The sequence below is a fragment of the Parasteatoda tepidariorum genome, chromosome 4, assembly GCF_982258835.1.
Source record: "Parasteatoda tepidariorum strain Cologne lab strain chromosome 4, Ptep-v5.0, whole genome shotgun sequence".
NCBI lineage: Eukaryota > Metazoa > Arthropoda > Arachnida > Araneae > Theridiidae > Parasteatoda > Parasteatoda tepidariorum.
The window spans coordinates 105,816,863-105,835,353 of NC_141758.1; the positions used below are offsets into that span (position 1 = coordinate 105,816,863).

The 18,491-nt window shown below is 33.2% G+C and overlaps 2 protein-coding genes and 1 pseudogene across 3 annotated transcripts; 2 read left to right on the top strand and 1 right to left on the bottom strand.

Annotated features, from left to right (window-relative positions):
- The first annotated feature begins 985 nt into the window (after positions 1-985).
- Positions 986-12,939, top strand: LOC107442727 (alpha-soluble NSF attachment protein). The gene is made up of 4 exons (XM_043050023.3): positions 986-1,137; positions 8,189-8,487; positions 9,746-9,925; positions 12,313-12,939. The coding sequence occupies exons 2-4, from the start codon at positions 8,203-8,205 to the stop codon at positions 12,733-12,735; spliced, it is 888 nt and encodes a 295-aa protein (XP_042905957.1). The 5' UTR covers positions 986-1,137; positions 8,189-8,202; the 3' UTR covers positions 12,736-12,939.
- LOC107442708 (acid phosphatase type 7) lies at positions 3,523-5,600 on the bottom strand. The gene has a single exon (XM_016056345.4). It carries the CDS (start codon positions 5,530-5,532, stop codon positions 4,189-4,191), a length of 1,344 nt encoding a protein of 447 aa, XP_015911831.3. The 5' UTR covers positions 5,533-5,600; the 3' UTR covers positions 3,523-4,188.
- A 1,083-nt stretch (positions 12,940-14,022) lies between the features above and the next one.
- On the top strand, positions 14,023-15,742 carry LOC107442718 (sideroflexin-1 pseudogene; annotated as a pseudogene). Its single transcript, XR_015433250.1, has one exon. The product of XR_015433250.1 is annotated as a sideroflexin-1 pseudogene (transcript).
- Positions 15,743-18,491: the final 2,749 nt, after the last annotated feature.

The following is an 18,491-nucleotide window of genomic DNA, read 5'->3' on the forward strand; positions in this document are numbered from 1 at the left end:
TGCGTCTAGTTAAAGCGTTTAAATCCATATTAGTGATATTTCTGTCCAATGGGAATGCTTAAAAATGTTTCAAAAAATTACATCTTAACGTTTCAACAATTATTTTCAAGTGGTCAAAATTAAGATCAAGATTTTTCATGAAAAAATATAAATTAAATCATTTAAGAATTCACGAGCATTACAACGGTTATTTAACAGAAAACAATAACTTTAATGCTTTCGATGTTTATTTTTCTGATACAATCGAAATTTAAATGCGCGATTCGAATTTCGAGTGTTGTAATAAAATTGTCAGGAAATTATCTACATTTTCAAAACAAAGTGAAAATACAATGGTTAGCAATACATAACTTCGAAGGAAAAATAACTTGGATTTAAGATAATTAGGTAGAAATAAAGCAAGCTAAAAAGCGCGTATTTAGATACGCGATTCGAACGCGCGAATCGTTATCAAGATAAACACACTACGTCACTTGGCAGGTATTCCATTACGTAAATCTGTACTTCTAAATGTTCAGCACCAGTGAGAAAAACTATCGTATAGAAATCTTTATCAAATTTTTCTAACTGGGAAATGGTTAATGTATACATCGATGAAAGTTTTAAATGTTGCTTTTCATGCACTAAAATTGCATCATCAAATTGATCTTTTTCATTAAAACGTGCATCAAATTCTATACAACAAACATTAATTTCATATGAACACTATAAATTCAATTTCATAAACATGCTATTTGAAATTAATTCACAAATAGCAAAGTTTTTTTTACAGAAATATCTTGTGAAGACGATCTTATAGGCTTATCTTGTGAAGATCACATGTCCAATTGCATGTAAACGTAAGTCCTCTAGTAACTTAGTAACTGAACTTAAAAGTAATCTGTACTAATACCCACTTTATTTAATTTTAGAACAAACTACAGTAGAATAATCTCCTTTCTGTTTCAATCCAGAAGTTAGTTTGAGATTTTCTTCGTGTTAAGTTAGTTTTTCGGAATGGCAACAGCGTGGTGGGCGATCGATATTAAACATAGTCTGCAATGCGTTTCGCCCATGTCTTTCCTCGTTGTTTTGAAAATGAATAAACACTAATGTTGTGTTTTGATCTGTATTTTAAACTATAGTTCATTGATAAAGGTTCGTAAAATTTTTATTTTTATTAATTTGAACGATTTAATCAGTACTTAATAGAGTAATTTTTAACGTAAACATCAGAGCAAATGCTGAAAAAAATATTTAAAAATTTCACTTTTTCGTTTGATTCAAAGAATTTGAAAGAACAATATACGCCTGGTTTTGACAAAATTAAAATTTAACAAAAAATTTATCGTTCGAAAACCACCGATTTTTCTTATGTTTTCTTCAAAATGTTTATGAGAATTTCTTTTAGTGCATTTTAAGCTAAACTTTATTTATAATTTCTGGAAAATTTACTGAAATTAAATCAACTCGATTCTTATAAGTGATACACTCCAGTATTTTCTTGAATTTTTTTTGGGGGGTGGGGCGTAAAATTTTTGAAAAATTCTTATTTTTTTATATATATATATATATTTTTTCATTTATTTATTTATTTTTGTTGAAATTATTCTATTTAATACATTTTCCTCTTAGGATTCGCTAAGTATTCGTTTACTTTCTTTCGAGAATTTTCGCATCTTGGTAAACTTAGTAGTGATAATAACACACCATACGAGATCAGATGTATTTGTATCGCATATAACTTGAGAATAGCTTACATAAATATGCTTATCAATTATAAACAAATTAGATAAAGATTAAAGATAGAATTGTACTAGAATTAATTTATCAGTTAACATATTAATATAGTTTTAATAAAAATCATAAGAAAAATAATTCTTTTCTGGGATTCGATGGAAAAGTTTAATTAAATGCAATTCGGAGTTGATCTCTCAGAAAAATTCGTGGTCGGACATTTAAACTACAGACAATTCACAGCTCTGATCAACCCTACGAAATCGTTCTCAAAACTGAAAGACATATACCGACTAGTTAATATTTCCATTTTATTTATTGCCCTTCCGGTGACTTTGCGTTATTAAAGTGATACTTTTTTAAAGTCCCATCAAAATTAATACTAACTTTTATCGATATCATTTGGCATGATACAGTTACACGAGGCCAACTTGTTAATTTCTAAATCAAAATCTGTTAATAATGTTATGTAATAATAATAAAAAGATTATGTATTAATAATGATAAGAAGAATATGCATTAATTATAATGTTAATAATCAAAATTTACCACAATTACGCAGATTTCTCCAGTACTAAAAAGTTCCAATTTCCATTATACCGGTTGCATAAATTATCAAAATTAAGCATCAGTTTATAGCTTTTTATTTTTTTGGTTTCCTCTAAATGAATTAATACATTTTCTCTATTAATTTCTCTTTTTAATAACTTTTATTTAAATGCAATTATCATTTATTTTTAATTATTTAGTTCATCAGATAAACAAGTTTTTAAATCCCAACTTTAAACAACATAAACACAGGGCTCCACATAAATTTTGGACTACTAATTCAGAGACGTAGCACCAATCCACATGGATATGCCATCCACGTTGATCACTGATCTTTTAAATAAACAAACATTACAGAACGCTCAATAAAATCTTAAACAGAATCGTCTGCAGGTTTATTTATAGCAATGGCTAATACGAAAAAAAAAATCATTTTTCAGACAACTCACCCGGACAGACTACTTTATTACAACCGTCGTTGAACAACCGACCTAATTTTGGGTTTACAACTACTGATATTAGACTCCGAAGCCTTGTAATTTTGAACCCAATCCAGAAGACAAGGGAACTCCTGGATCTAGTATTGGGAGAAATTTGCCTTCGTGGAGAACTTTTTGATGGAACTACCCCCCATTTGCGTTACATAGGGAAGACAACGAAAACTTCCCACGGTTAGCCTGACGGCAGGGGGACTCTCATCCATGATCTGTCTACCACTGAGGATATTATACGTCAGCATTGAGGTCGGTGCAAACCGGGTGCGGGATTCATATCAACCAGCCGTCCCCTGAATTCGAACCCGGTTCACCTCGTTGGAAGGTTAACGCTCTATCCTCTGACACATCACGGCTCAGTCAAGTTTTATTTAATTTATATTAGTCATGAAATTATAGAAAAGTTATAAAGATTGGAGTGGGTTGTGCTAAGCAATCACGTGAATTGTGCTAACCCCTAAGCCATCACGGCTCGAACAGACTTATTGAATATTTAAGCTATTCTTAGGGGATCTAAAGTCGCTCTTTGTAGTCTATGTCCAAATGTCAAGGCCCTCTCAAAACGATTCTAGAGTTATAGAGTATTCGACATATTGTTCCGACTCAGTTGTTAGGCGAAAATACTGAGAAACTAAAAAGAAAATTTTTAAAAAAAATCAACTTTATCTTCAATTGAATCAATGAGTTTGAAATTTGAAAACCGGTCATATAAAAAAACTAATTTTACAGGAGAGTAAAAAAAAAAACACTGAATAGTTAAGTACAACTTGTTAGATGGAACTTTTTAATACTAAAATATGGTCCGTTACAAAATATTCTATTGCAATTGTGTCATAACATCACTTAGTATTATAATTTAAAAAAATAATTTCACCTTGGAGATGATCGGTTTTCGGACAAAACATTAAAACAAATACTATACATTATTAACGAATACTCTACAAATCTTGTGCATTTCTTTTATAATAAACAAAAGGAAAGATGAAAGACTAAATATCGTTAGCAGTAATATCGGATCTCGAGTTTAATTTTAGGCCAACAAATGTCTCAAATAATTAATTTTGTGAATCAGCTTCTTGAAAATATATACTACCTTGATTTCATTCAACATGTTAAACTTTACACACCTCATCATAGTTGACCAGACAGCCCAATGTGGGCCAATGCCTTCTGCTGAAGATTACGACTTCCGATAATTCCTATTCTCAGGAAATTTAAAGCAAATGAATAAGTCAAAATAGTTAAAAATCCTTAAGTTAGAAGTGAAATTATAATAGACAATAATTTCAAATGTTTTTCCTGTAAAAAATTTCGATTTAAAAGTGTCAATCATTTATGAATCTTAAAAACCACCATGATTTCAAATTAACGAATGTTTAATGAACACTTTTAAGAGTAGATTATTTACGCAGCATGAAAAAAAAATGAACTATAGCCATGCTTCTGCTCCGTGTTTATCCTTTATAAGTAACATTGTATCGAGAACAGCTCCATTTTGGTCGTCAGAAATTTGTTCCAAATATAAATGGGTATTGTTGATTATTTGCAATCTAGTATAGCCATAATCGGGAAACCTTGCGGCACTCCATTCCGCTGGTTCATCCATAAACGGATCCAAATCTTCTTGACAACCAGCAGAACCAGTCGTAATATGGATTGGCGCTTTGGGATTGGTATATGGGGAATCGTAACTTCCATTATACACTTTGAAGTCATACAATGGCCACGTCCTTTCGTAATGGTGCTCATGGGCCCAGAATTCCAAATCCACACCATATTTATAAAATAGATCTTCCAAACCATATGAATGGGAGATAGGCAATCCCTTGCGAATAACACCTTCCCGTTTCTTGCAATCATCTGTTGTTGATGGGGGCTCCTTCGTGCTGCAATACATAGGTCTGTGACCCACAGTGATGATCCATGGTCTTTGAGATCGATTTTCTGGTGAATTGGCTTTTTTAAGATCGTTTTCGAGCCAGTTGTACTGATGGGCGATCTGAACCCAACCATAATTCAACCAGAAATAAAACTCAGTTGAAAAAGCGATTATGTGGGCTGGTCCAAGATTGAAACTATAATAATGATTGTTTATCTCACCCATTTGATTCATCATGCTGAAGCGATTCACGTAATTAGAAAAGTTATAAGCCTGTTCGTGATTGCCAGCACACACTTGATAGGGTAGATAAGCAGCGATCGTTTCTATTTGTCTCATAAATTCATCACCTATAAGAGCATCATCTGTGTGCAAATCGTACGCCATGTCTCCCACGTGCAACACTGCTTCGTACATCCCTTTCTGTACATCTTCTTGTATGCGAGGCAGCGATTGAGCGTTGTAGTTGCCCAAATCTCCATATACTACGAGCCTCGGACTCCAATCAGAACCTTCTTTCATTGCTGTGAACCAATAAACAGCACTCCACCCATCTATACTGCCACAGTGGTACACATAGTCAGTTCCAGGCACTAAATCCTCAAGTAGTACTCTATGGATGTACAGTACCCTAGCGCTTGATCCACCATCAACAAATTTAGTAGCAGTCCCGAATTTGACCTTATTTAGAGAATTTGGAACTGTTCCATACTCTACAGTAGATGTGTTGGTAGGGTTAAAAGTAACCCACGTAACAATCATTTCATTCGGAGATTTTCCATACGATAAATGGATTTGTTCCGGTTGAGTATTCGAAACAGCTGACACGAATGCTGTTGATAAATATGAACACAAAACAAAAACTGGGAAAAGTAGTTTAATTTTACAATTCATGTTGACAGTTTTATTCGAAAGATGAAAAGAATAGTAAACAGTAACTGTTCTTGTCTTTTTATAAAATCAAATCTTGATAAGCAAAGTATGAGATAAAGAGGATAAAGGTTAGTTAAAGAGATAACTGTCGAACATTTGCTAAGAAAGCTAATAATAGCGTGGTTTATCAGTTATCAATAATCGAGAAATAAAAGAATTCGAGTTGTTAAAATTGTGATCCATTGTATTAAAGTGATAACTCGTCTTTAAGATGAACTTCATAGAATAAACAAATAAAATATAAATTCAGATTAATTTGTTTGAGTAAGAAACCAACTAGAGTAAGAGAATATTTTCTTTTATAAATATTCAAGGGTTACCAAATTTACTCATTCGTTTCTATTCGATTAAATGTACAGTCTTCGGCCAACTTAATGTGATACTATACAGCTCATACATGTGATACTATACAGCATTCGGTGATACTATACAGCTTAATTGTTTTTACGTGACTGAAACTGGTTTGCACTTGTTTACGTTCGTGTATTGATTGGTTAAATTAGACGGTATATAATATAAATTCGACGATTGGATGATATATTATATAAATAGTGAACATTCATTATATCAGGTATAACATTAGTATATTGTAATAATTAGACCAAATTATTGAATGGACTGTAGTGTTTAAATAATTACGTGCTTTGAGGGAGTTTATATGCAATACTTTTATACTTAAACATACATGTAATGGGTTTTTATTCATGAGTTTTTTTATATACTTCCTATTTGTGTTAATTTTTAACGTATTGCATTACAATGTAACGTAATCAATTAATACGCGTACGTAAACAAGTGTAAACCAGTTTCAGTCGCATAAAAACAATAACACTTTACAGTATCACCAGATAACTAAGATTTTACATAGAATCTCATAGTGCGTCGTAATAATTTAGCTACGGACTGTATATTGATTGAATGTAATGTATGAATTGAATGTATCGAATATAGCATTGAACCATAATCAAGGTAAAACCTATAGGGAAACATATGTGAAACTGTCACTTTAATGAAATATACTTGAGCACTAGCACCATCAAGCAAAGAATACTCCATTTTGACTATTTAAAAGACAATGTTAAAACGTAAACCCTAATGCTTTGGTCACGCAGTAGACTGATCGTAAAGACTCCGTTTCCAGCAGAACACCGAAGTTAAGCATCACTGGCTGTGGTCAGTAAGCTGGTGGGTGACCACTTTGATCAGTCTGCGTAGGGATTGAGGGTGCGCGGTATCAGTCCTCGTTGAACTGTTCTACTGTAAAGTTCTTGTCTTTGCGCGCAGGTCGTCGGACTACCGAAGCGGGGGTGCCATCCCCTCAGCAGAGGATCAAGCTTGCGATGGCATGTTTTTGGATCATCCTCAGGGATGTTTCTCAGACCGTCACCAATAGCCCGATGCGCAGCTCTAGTGTGACATAAAAAAAGCACCTACCTACCATAATGTTTGAGTCGGATTGGTTTTTGTTATGTGAAAGCGTTTTGTCAATTATATAATTGAAGGAATTGAGACAGTATAAACCTCATTTCCAAATTATTCAGGACAGTATATGGATAAAAAAAAATTTAAAAAATATCATGATTTTCATGTAGACAATAATAATACATTTCTGTGTATAGCAGTGTTTAGTGGAAATTCCAGAAACTTGTTCAGGTATATTGCCCTAAGCTCTTTACTTAAAATAATAAAGGTATATAATGATAAGCCACATTTTTAAATCCAAGAAAAGGATTTTTATTCAAAAACACCATAGTTTCCATAAAAGCAATACAAATTTTCAGTGTATTGTGTTTTTTTTACGTGGAATGGAAAATTAGTCAAATTTTCCTTTTGTGATGTAGATAAATGTTTTTCAAACTTAAAGCAAAACTATAAATATATACAGAAACTGTTTTAGCAGCGTGCGAAGAGGTTTTCCCTTTTTCAAACACAGACAAAGAGCAGTTTGTTACGTAAAAGAACCTGTTGAACCTCTTTCTTCGATTAGAACTGAGGTAAGCATAAATATTCAAACCTAAACATTTACCCTTACGCTTTGTGCATTTCTGGAAACTTCAAACCTATTTGGAAAAAATACTGATGAACGGTTATAACTATAAGCAGCATTTTTTAATTGTTCAGAAAAGCATTTTTAAAAATAATCACTACGATTTTCGTGTAGACAATATAAGGTTTCTGTACACTTTCCTTTTATGATGTAAAACATTTTTTTAAAAATGTGAAATACCTATCTAGAAATAACTTTGAGGAACAATTTGATATAAAAAAAAGTATCGTCTTTGGTGAAAAGTGTTGCTTGTTACCACATTTCTGGAAACTTTTTACCTATTTGGAAAAAATACTGATGAACGGTTATAATTATAAGTGGCCTTTTTTATTTGTTCAGGAACGCATTTTTAAAAATAATCACTACGATTTTCGTGTAGACAATATAAGGTTTCTGTTAACTTTCCTTTTATGATGTAAAACATTTTTTAGAAGAAAGTGAAATACCTATTTAGAAATAACATTGAGGAAAAATTTGATATAAAGAAAATATGGTCTTTGGTGCAAAGTGTTGCTTGTAACTACATTATACTAATCACGTCAATTTATTTCCCTCACCTGTTTACTGTAGATTATAGAAAGAAAATGGCAATGCATGAGCAGCAGATGACCAAAGCTGAAAATTTGATGGCGGAAGCCGAAGCCAAACTCAACAGTAGTGGAGGTGCATGCTGTGGTGGAGGACGAACTACAGCTAAGGAAGAGGAAGCATGTGATTTATACGTGAAAGCCGCTAATGCTTTCAAGATGGCCAAGGAATGGCACAAAGCTGGCAACGCTTTTGCTGAAGCTGCATCCATTCAACAGAAAAATGAACGCCAAACGGAAGCGGGGAGGCATTACATCGAAGCTGCCAAATGTTACAAAAAGGTACCATTTTTTATTAATTATTAGTGCGAAGCTTGTGGATGTTGGAACTTACCAAGATTTTTTGCTGACAATTGTAAAAATCGTAAATATGTGTAGCTCAAATTTCGCGTGTTCGTCAGACTCAAAAGTAGCCGATAATTTAAAAAAATAAATTATGCAGAAATTATCCATAATTGAGAAATGAACGGTTAGCTGCATTTTGCTTAAGCTGCATCTCAATTTATTCACTCAAAGTTTTGAAAGTGCTTACAAAGTTTGTCAACAGGTGGCGTTTCTAGCAAGGAAAAAATATGCTCTGCTATATGTCTAACCAAGAAAAACTAAAAAAAAAATTATTCATTCAAAGTAACAACCACTAGCGGAATAGTCCGAATCCAAACGGAAATAAAATTAAAGGACTCATGGGAAAATATTACTTCTATACTCCGTTGCAAATTAAGAAAAGACCATTGCGATATAGAATTTAAGTAAGCATCCGCGAATGCATCTAGTTAAGTTTTATTTCGTTTTCAAATTATACAAATATGCTTTCAAAACAATATAAAAGCTTTCAAAAACTCGTCAGTCAGAAATTTTATTCGAACTATCTTTTACGATATATATCATAGAGTTATTATTATTTAAAAAAGAAAAGAAAAAAACAAAAGAAAAAGGTTATAGTTTCGTAGTGTCTTACTGGAATCTTAGACTTGGCGATATATTTCGATGTAGAAGGAGAACATTCGTTCTTGGAAAAAAAGAAACAACCATAATGACTTTGTAAGAGCATTCGATTTGATTGTACCGCTAAAAATAGCGCGTCTTATGTTAACATGTCCTTAACAAATCAAATACGGATTAGTAATTTTTAATACGGATTAGTAATTATACGGATTACGGAATAGTAAATACGGATTAGTAATTATGGCTCTCTCCATAGGGAAAATGGATTTTTCTTAACTTGCAACAAAGTACAGATTGATCTGACATGTGGCAGAAGATATTTTTACTAGATATTCTCAATCATTAGAATCATCTGCTGACGAACTTTGTAACTAATTTTTAAATTTAAAGTGATTACGTTGTGCACTCTATAATGGTGATTACTAAATCTAATAATACATTTTTACTAGATTTTTTTAATCATTAGAATCAACTGCTGACGAGCTTTGTAACTAATTTTGAAATTTGGAGTGATTACTTAGTATACACTCCATAATGGGTGATTACTTAGTGCAATGTGTCCATTTTAAACAGTAGTTTACTCTTCTGATTTCAGACAAGCCCAAACGAGTGTGAGGAATGTCTGACAAAAGCTAGTGAACTGTACGATAGTGTGGGAAGAGGAAAGACAGCTGCCAAACAGCACTTGACATTGGCAGAACTTCATGAAGAGCAGGGGAACCTGAAGAAAGCAGTCGATGAATATCAGAAAGCAGCCGATATGTTCCAAGCTGAAGTAAGTAAATTCTTATTATCTTCATGCTTCTCATTTTATAATGAGTACTTCTTCTATGTTAAAAAAATACAATGTCGATTCTATTAGTAGTGAAGCGGTATTTTATATAATCATCCAAATTTCATCGAGTGCGTGATAAGTATGAGCAATATCTTTAGTCTAAGTATAAAGTAAAAATGAAAGAAAAACCTTGTTTTGACCAATTAATTACCAATGTTATTTGACAATAGTCCAAAGAATATCCAATAATTCTATCTTTAACCGGTTAAAACTGGATCTAACCAAACCTAGTCGATTAAAACAGGAACCTAAGGATTACAATATACAAAATTATCCAGGTAAGGGCCTTTAACCATAAAAAACAGTGTGTGTAATATTAAAAAGTAAACTTTTAACAAAAAAAAGAGTGTGGTAAATACCAGCAATGGCTATTAAATAAAAAAAGATATCAGTGTAAGAAATACGAACAATAACTCTTAACCGTAAAAAACATCATTGTAGGAAATATCAAGTTATAGCCCTTACTCATAGAAAGAAGTATATCTGTGTATTCGAATCTAATATAGTACAAAACGCATCTTATATATACCATCAATGAATATTTATGTGCTACCTAAAAATATATTTCTTTATCAAGGTACCTTAAAATAACGTGTCTTTTGGTCTTACCGAACAAGGATTATTCATTCCCGTTGTATCTGCTTAAACCTAGGTTTATCTACTATTTTTGATCTTAAAGTAGCTTTCTCAAAAACTGTTTTTAAAACCCTAATCAAACTATTAGATCAGTATTTTCTATTACAGAAAGTTCTGATCCTATTTAATCGTACAAAAATAACTTGTAATATTAAGCTGAGTACCTACCAGTACTGATATTTTTCAAAAGAAGCATGGGCCTCAAAAATTATATTTTTGGTAGTCGTGGTGATTTTGGAAGAAGTAGAAACTCTCTTTGTTTTCTGCAATACGAGGGACACCACAAACAGGACTAAGTTTGTACAGACCATTATTTAAAAAAAAAAAAAAAAAAAAAAAAACGAGGGCAAAAGCGACACAAAATTTACAGGTTATTATTATAGATGGAGGTAAAGTTGTAAGATTTTACAATCACGTCATAGTTGAAACACTCTCTCAACTATTCCTGTGTTCGACATGCACTAAGAAGTTTTAGAACAATCACAATTTTAACCACGTGCAAGATTATCTGAAAAATCATGGGAACAATCCCCTTGCCCATGAAGTACAATATTGCAACTCTTAAATCTCTGAATTGTTTACGATGTTCAAAAACATTTCTTATTGCAAGTAAGAACTCTAGCTCTTGAGTGAGTGTTTCCTCCCATACCGTGCCTATAATTTAAAAATTTCTGTATATTTTACTCCTAACCTCAAACATTTCTTTTTTGCTATCGAGATTTGGTTCTTAAACTTATTGCTTTTATTAACAAGACCATAGCCTCACCTCATTGAACAGAAAGCCTTCACTTAGATCGCTTTAGTAATCAGAAGGAAATGAAGATAAACTACGCAGTGGGGAAAAAAAGAAAGATGTCTCAACTTTCGGACTACTAAAATATCGGATATCTCATTAATGGTAACCCATGCGAAAGCTTTCTTTCCTCTAGGTGATGTTGGCCCAAGTTCACCAGAAAGAATCGCGTACATTTCCACTTTTACAAAATTACGCATGCTACTTGAAAATTAACCCTATTTATATGTACATCTCTAGGAAAATTAAGGAAAACAAATTCAACCTCGTTTATCAACAGTGGTCATACATCGTATTTGTAAAGTCTACTATAAATGACCAAATGTCATGGATAGCTGATAGTTCTTGCTGTAGAGAGTTTACTTTTAACATAGGTTTAAATTCCGCATATTTATTGGCTGAAAGTTCTTGCTATAAAAAGTTTACTTTTAACATAGGTTTAAATTCCACATATTTATTGGCTGATAGTTCTTGCTTTATAGAGTTTAATTTTAACATAAGTTTAAATTCCGCACATTTTTTTTGTAGTTTTTCCAGTCGACAGCGCCTGCTACAGTCGACATCGAAAGCTACATTCTCTACATTACATTTTTATCACTTAATAATTTTTCTTTATGTTTTTCAACTCTACATTTTAATCCCTTTATGCTTTTTCTTTAAAGGATTTTTCAAAGCGTTGGTCAATTTTAGGATACTCAGTTAATAGAAAACTTACATTTTTCTAACCTAATACTTTTTTTAAAAAATATTTTGTCTTTAAATTTTTATATCTTTTGTAAGTACTTCGTTATATCAATCTATCCATATTCTATGCCTGAACGAATGCTGGAACTTTGAAACTTATTATAATATTCACATGATATTTTCTGCTCATAATTCTTTGGTAATTTCTTTGTAGGAGCTGACATCATCTGTCACAAAATGTCTCACAAATGTAGCCAACCACGGCGCCAGCCTTGGCCAGTACCAGAGAGCGGAAGAAATATTCGTTCAGCTTGGTACCGAAGCACTCAACAACAAACTTCTGAAGTACACAGCTTGCGAACATTTTGCCAAAGCTGGACTCTGCTATTTGGTTGCCAATCCGCAAGATGGCGATGGCCTTTTGGGGAAGATAGCCGAAATGAGGGAGACAAGTCCCGCATTTGATGAAAGTCGTGAATGTGTTTGGTTAATTAAAATGGCCGAAGCTGTTAAAAAAGACGACGTAGATGCCTTCAATGATGCCATACGTAGTTACGAATCAGTGACGCGACTTACGAGTTGGCATAATGATCTCTTAAAAAATATTCGGAGAAACTTGGGACCCGATTTGAGATAGTATGGCCCATTCGCTATGCTAAAGCGTTATTGTGATTTAAATCTATATAGCTAGTTAAATATTCGGTTAACAGTTTACTCGTTTTATGTACGTACGGTAAACAAAATTGATTTTTCTATGTGTTACATTGTTATCATGCATTATTCTACATTTATCATTGTTTCCTGTGAATAATAAAGGGTTCTATGCCCATTGTTATAAGGATAGATAGTCTATGAACTAACAGTGCTTTGAAAAGAAACACCACTATGATAAACAGGGTGTATTGTAATTCCTTGACTTTTTGCTTACAGCTGGTGCAACATTGTACACCATATTGCATCAACCGTAAGAAAAGGGTTACTTTTTAAAAACTTTGTCGAAAGATGTAAAACAAATGTACAAGGTAAATGTTATAAATTTATTTCTACGCAAATAAAAAATCGTTGTTGATACATGACGAATAGTATTGAGGAAGACGATTAAAAAATTTTATATTTTAATCATAAAATTTGTATATTTTAATCATTAGATAGCATTGTATATATAACGTATATATTTAGAATTCTTGCCGAAAATATAGTAAAATAAGTATAATATAGATAAGGGTTGAAGGGTGGTTATCAGAAACACCTCCAATTTTAGCCAGGCATTCAAACTGATTTTACTGTTTTTCTCTTCTTCTTCGATAGTGATTCTATAGATTATATAGCGTTTTTGGGACTCTTAATAAGCATAGTTATTTTACTTCATTTTTTCCAAGAATTCTAAAAATCTATATTATATAAAACGCTAATACGTATGTATCAATAAAACCGATGATATTTCTTTTCTCGCGTTGGCAACAGTTTTCATTTTTACTTGATAGGCTTCGGCGCGCAAGAGCACGTAGTGAGCATCATATGGCTAATCTATATTATATAAAACGCTAATACGTTTTAATTGACAGGCTTCGGCGCGCAAGAGCACGTAGTGAGCATCATATGTTTAATCGGGTGAATTCTCACCGAATTATCAAACAAATTCTCACAAAATTATCTTCATCGAAGCCGATGCGTTACATCTGGGGTTCAGTACTATTTCATATTGTTTTACAACACATGGTTTTGGCCTACTGGTGGGAAAGACTTTAAAACAAAATTTACAACAGTTACTTTTCTCAACAACTGAAATTTAGAATAGTGTGATTAAGAAAAATATGTTAACTGTTTGCATTTTCAAATTAATATTGAAATGCAATGGTTTAGAATTTTCTACAGTGAAAAGTTTTCTGAACTTCAGTGTTCAGAAAAGTATACAAAAGCTAGACGTTAAGAACGTATCCAATGAGCGAGCATCGGATTGCGAAGCAATCCGAAATGAACTGCGAAAGCAGTTCCGGGGGTTGGCGAGCGCCAGCGAGCAGGGGGCGAAGCCTCCTAGTAAGTAATAAAAGTGGTCAATAAAGTACATCCTGTTTACTTAGTAAGATGTTTATTGTTCAAGTTCGTTCGGATAAAACAAAGATTCAATTCTGATTTTTTTCAATTTATTTAGAATACAGACTCTCAAAATAGGGGAAATATGGTATCAATGTTATGTACACTAGAATGCAATACATATCTCTCTATGCATGTACGAAATTATCTATAGTTTTGCATCATTTTAAAAGATCTTAAATTTACGAACTATTACTTATCAAACTTAACCAATCATCCAATAGGAATGCTTGTTTTATTCCTAACTCTAATGGAAGGGCAAATCAAATCACTTATTTCTAAAAAAAAAAAAAAAATTAAATTTTTAAATGTTGTATTTATGTAGGAATATGCCAACAAACCAAGTCAGAGCCGACTGTTTTAAGTTTTATTTTTTCAGTTTCAAATTAAATTCAAAAGTTTAATTTCTGAGCTATGAAAAGAATGAACGAAATATTTATGAAAATATTTATGAAAAGAATTGTGGATTCGATTATTAATCTGCCTTAGAAATGTAAATACAAAGTTTGTATGAGTAAATGGCAACAAGAATGGTCTTACGAAATCAATAAAAAAAATTGCCCTGTTCTATTATTTATTCATTTGTAAATATGACTCTTATTAACATTGATAAGCCTCGATGGGATCAAAGCACATATTTAGGTAGATTAAAATATTACTTTACCACCACCAATCCTATGAATTTGCTGCGTACTAGCTCATCACTAGAAAAAGCAAAGGAAATAGTGCTGAGACAAAGAAATGGCGAATATCTTGACCTTTCAGAGGAGGAAATATGGCGAGCCAAGCATTTGTATGATTCAGCATTCCATCCCGAAACCTGCGAAAAGATGATTTTAATTGGTCGAATGTCGGCACAAGTTCCAATGAACATGTTCATCACTGGTTGCATGCTCACTTTCTACAAAACAACACCTCAAGTTGTGTTCTGGCAGTGGTTTAACCAATCTTTCAACGCAGTTGTTAACTACACAAATCGCAGTGATGATTCTCCGTTAACTGTGAATCAATTAGGAACATCATACATTTTGGCAACTTTTGGCGCACTTGCCACTGCACTGAGTCTAAACAATCTTGTAAAAAGTTCTCCTCCACTAATTAGACGGTTCGTTCCATTTTGTGCAGTAGCTGCTGCCAACTGTATTAATGTTCCTATGATGCGTATTAAAGAATTACAAGAAGGAATTCCCGTTGTTGATGAAAATGGAATTCGAATTGGAAATTCACAAACTGCAGCAAAGTTTGCAATTTCTCAGGTTGTGATATCAAGAGTTGGAATGGCTGTGCCTACAATGCTAATTCCACCTATAATCATGAATTTTCTTGATCAAAAAGGCATCCTTCGGAAATATCCTAGAATAAATACTCCCTTGCAGATTACTATATGTGGCTTATTGCTAACTTTTGCCACTCCATTTTGTTGCGCGATTTTTCCACAGAAAGGTTCTATTAAAGTTCAGTCATTAGAATCAAATATCAGAGAAACCACTGATGAGCTAACACTTAAAGAGAAATATTTATACTATAATAAAGGCCTTTAATGAGACATTTGTTAGAATTATTGGCTGTTATTTATAATTTGTTTGTCTTTTTTATCCGAACTTATAAGACTTCAGTTTCAATTTTGAGCACAGTTCTCTCCATAAAGGTCAGTCCTCGGTCCATAAAGGTCGTCACCACAAATTTATCTTAAATTCTCTTAAAGTAGTTTTCATATGAAGAAAATGGAAATTATGGAGAAAAAAAACTTTGAATTCGATGTTACTTAAATAAATTATCACAGAATTTCACAATAAAATGGCAGGCTGATATTATCATAATTAATATATTTTTTTCTTACAAATTTTATACGTCAGTTTGAGAGAAAACGCGACAAAATGTCAGTTATTTTTTTATTTTACATCATTTATTCCATAATGACCTCTCTTAATGCATATAATTAGAAATTTCGCCAAAAATGGAGTGAGAAAAAAGAGGCCAAATAGGTGTGGTAAATTAATATCAAAGTGAGGAAAAAATAAAAAGAATTGCCAGAACCTGACAAGGTAAACAAGATCGAAAAACTCAAAAAGTGTTTGGATGCCGGTAAAAGCTGAGAAAATGTTCGAGATGATAACATTCTCCCAAAGACGGACGAAAGTACTGAGTAAATATAAAAAGTAAGTTGAAAAAAGGATTGTAACTCTTTTTTTTTTTCTCCAAGAAATGCTTACTTGATTAATGTGACAATATTTAATTTAATGGGAATTTGATAAAGATTTCATGCCAAGCAAGAAGCACTTTGAAATAACATTGATATGCAAATTTCCTAATTACAAATCTAAATTTCTAAAATTTACAACTATCAAGATGAAAATAACATTTTGAAATAAAATCATGCATATCAATGCTTACTTGATTGCGTTTCTATAGGCTATCGAAATGGGCTTCAGGTGGCGTAAAGCAGAACTCCTTACCTATGGCAACACTTCACGTGCTTTCACCATTAGCGTTTGGAGAGTCTCAGAAGATAGATGTACGTTAGTTTCTGTCTTGATCTTCAAATAGATTAAAAACTTTTAAGTTAGGAAACTATATGGAACTGAAAACTACATTGAACTTGGAAATTTTAAAAAATATTTGTGACAATTAGATAAGGAAAGTATTAAGAAAAGTGAACATATCGTAGCACATTCCTTTATAACTGAGAAAAGAAGTTTGTTGTTACTGTTGTAGTTAATTTACGTCGCACTCGAGCTACACAATGGGCTATTGGCGACGGTCTGGGAAACATCCCTGAGGATGATCCGAAGACATGCCATCACAATTTTAATCCGCTGCAGAGGGGGTTGCACCCCCGCTTGGGTAGCCCGACGACCTACACGTGAAGTCGAGCACTTTACTGTAGAACAGTTTAACGAGGACCCATACCGCTCACCCTCGGTCCCTACGCAGACTAATCCAAGTGGTCACCCACCCGCACACTGACCGCAGCCAGTGATGCTTGACTTCGGTGATCTGCTGGGAACCGTGTCTTAACGATCAGTCCACTGCGGGACAAAAAACCAAGCAATGCAAAACTTAAGAAGTTCAAACTGAGAAAAGAAGGAGAGGTTAGGATCAAGCCATGGTACCGGTCTTCTTCCCCAAATGGCGTATTCAAGCTTTGCGATCGCTAATAAATTAAGGATTTTTTTCATATATTTATTTATTTATTTTTCAAAAATTTAATTTCATGTTGTGATTCATTCGTTGACTAATTCCTTGTAGAAATCCGTCATTCGCTGATTCATCTATTTACTAATCTCCTTTCCTAACTTAATCCATAACTTACTAGATAATTTACTAATACACTGATTTGCTCAATCATCTTGATAAGTAAACCAATACATTATTTTCTCATTTACTGATTCATTATCCTTCTTTATGTTTCATTAATCTACTCGATATATTAATTTACTCAATCGTTTAATGGCTCGAGTGCACATAGAATTGGAGAGCAGATGGTATTAGTAATGACTCAGTCCCCCGCAGCTCGACTCCAACCACTCGAAGAGTTTTCGGGTTCTGAAACTGCCAGAGACATACTCTTTGCATCTGACTCGGATATGTAATCAAATCTCATACACAAGCGATTACTAAATCATTCGCACGTGTACTAGTCAAATAGGTAGGTACTTTATTTACGTTGCATTAGATCTGCACAATGGACTATTGGCGACGGTCTAAGAAACATACCTGAGAATGATCCGAAGATATGACAACGCAATTTTGATCCTCTTCAGAGGGGATGCCTTCCCTGCTTTGCTAGCCCGACGACCAGCTAGCGAAATCGAGCACTTTACGGTAGAACAGTTTAACGAAGACCGATACCTCGTATCCTCGGTCTCTACGTAGGCTGGTGAAAGGGGTCACCCAACCGCTTACTGACAGCTGCCATTGATGCCTGACATCGGTGTTCTTCTGGAAACCGTGTCTTTACGATCAGTCCACTACCGGGCAATGGGTAAATAGATGCAGTGATTATGGTCCAATGATTGATTAGCTTTCTTTTGTTTAATTTAATGGGGGCCATTGCCGCTGCATACCAATCACGTTTGCGATAGTTCGTGAGTAAGTATTAAAATATCGAATAAATGTAATTTATATCCACGAATAAATTAATACCAAATCGGATGACGTTTTGAATTTGTCATTTTTGAATGACATTTTGACGAATCGGAGATGTATTTAATACTTTACCGGTTTCTCATTTGGCATTCTATAGAATGCCTGGTCAATATGTGAAATATAAATCATTTCATACTTTGCCGGCTAGTT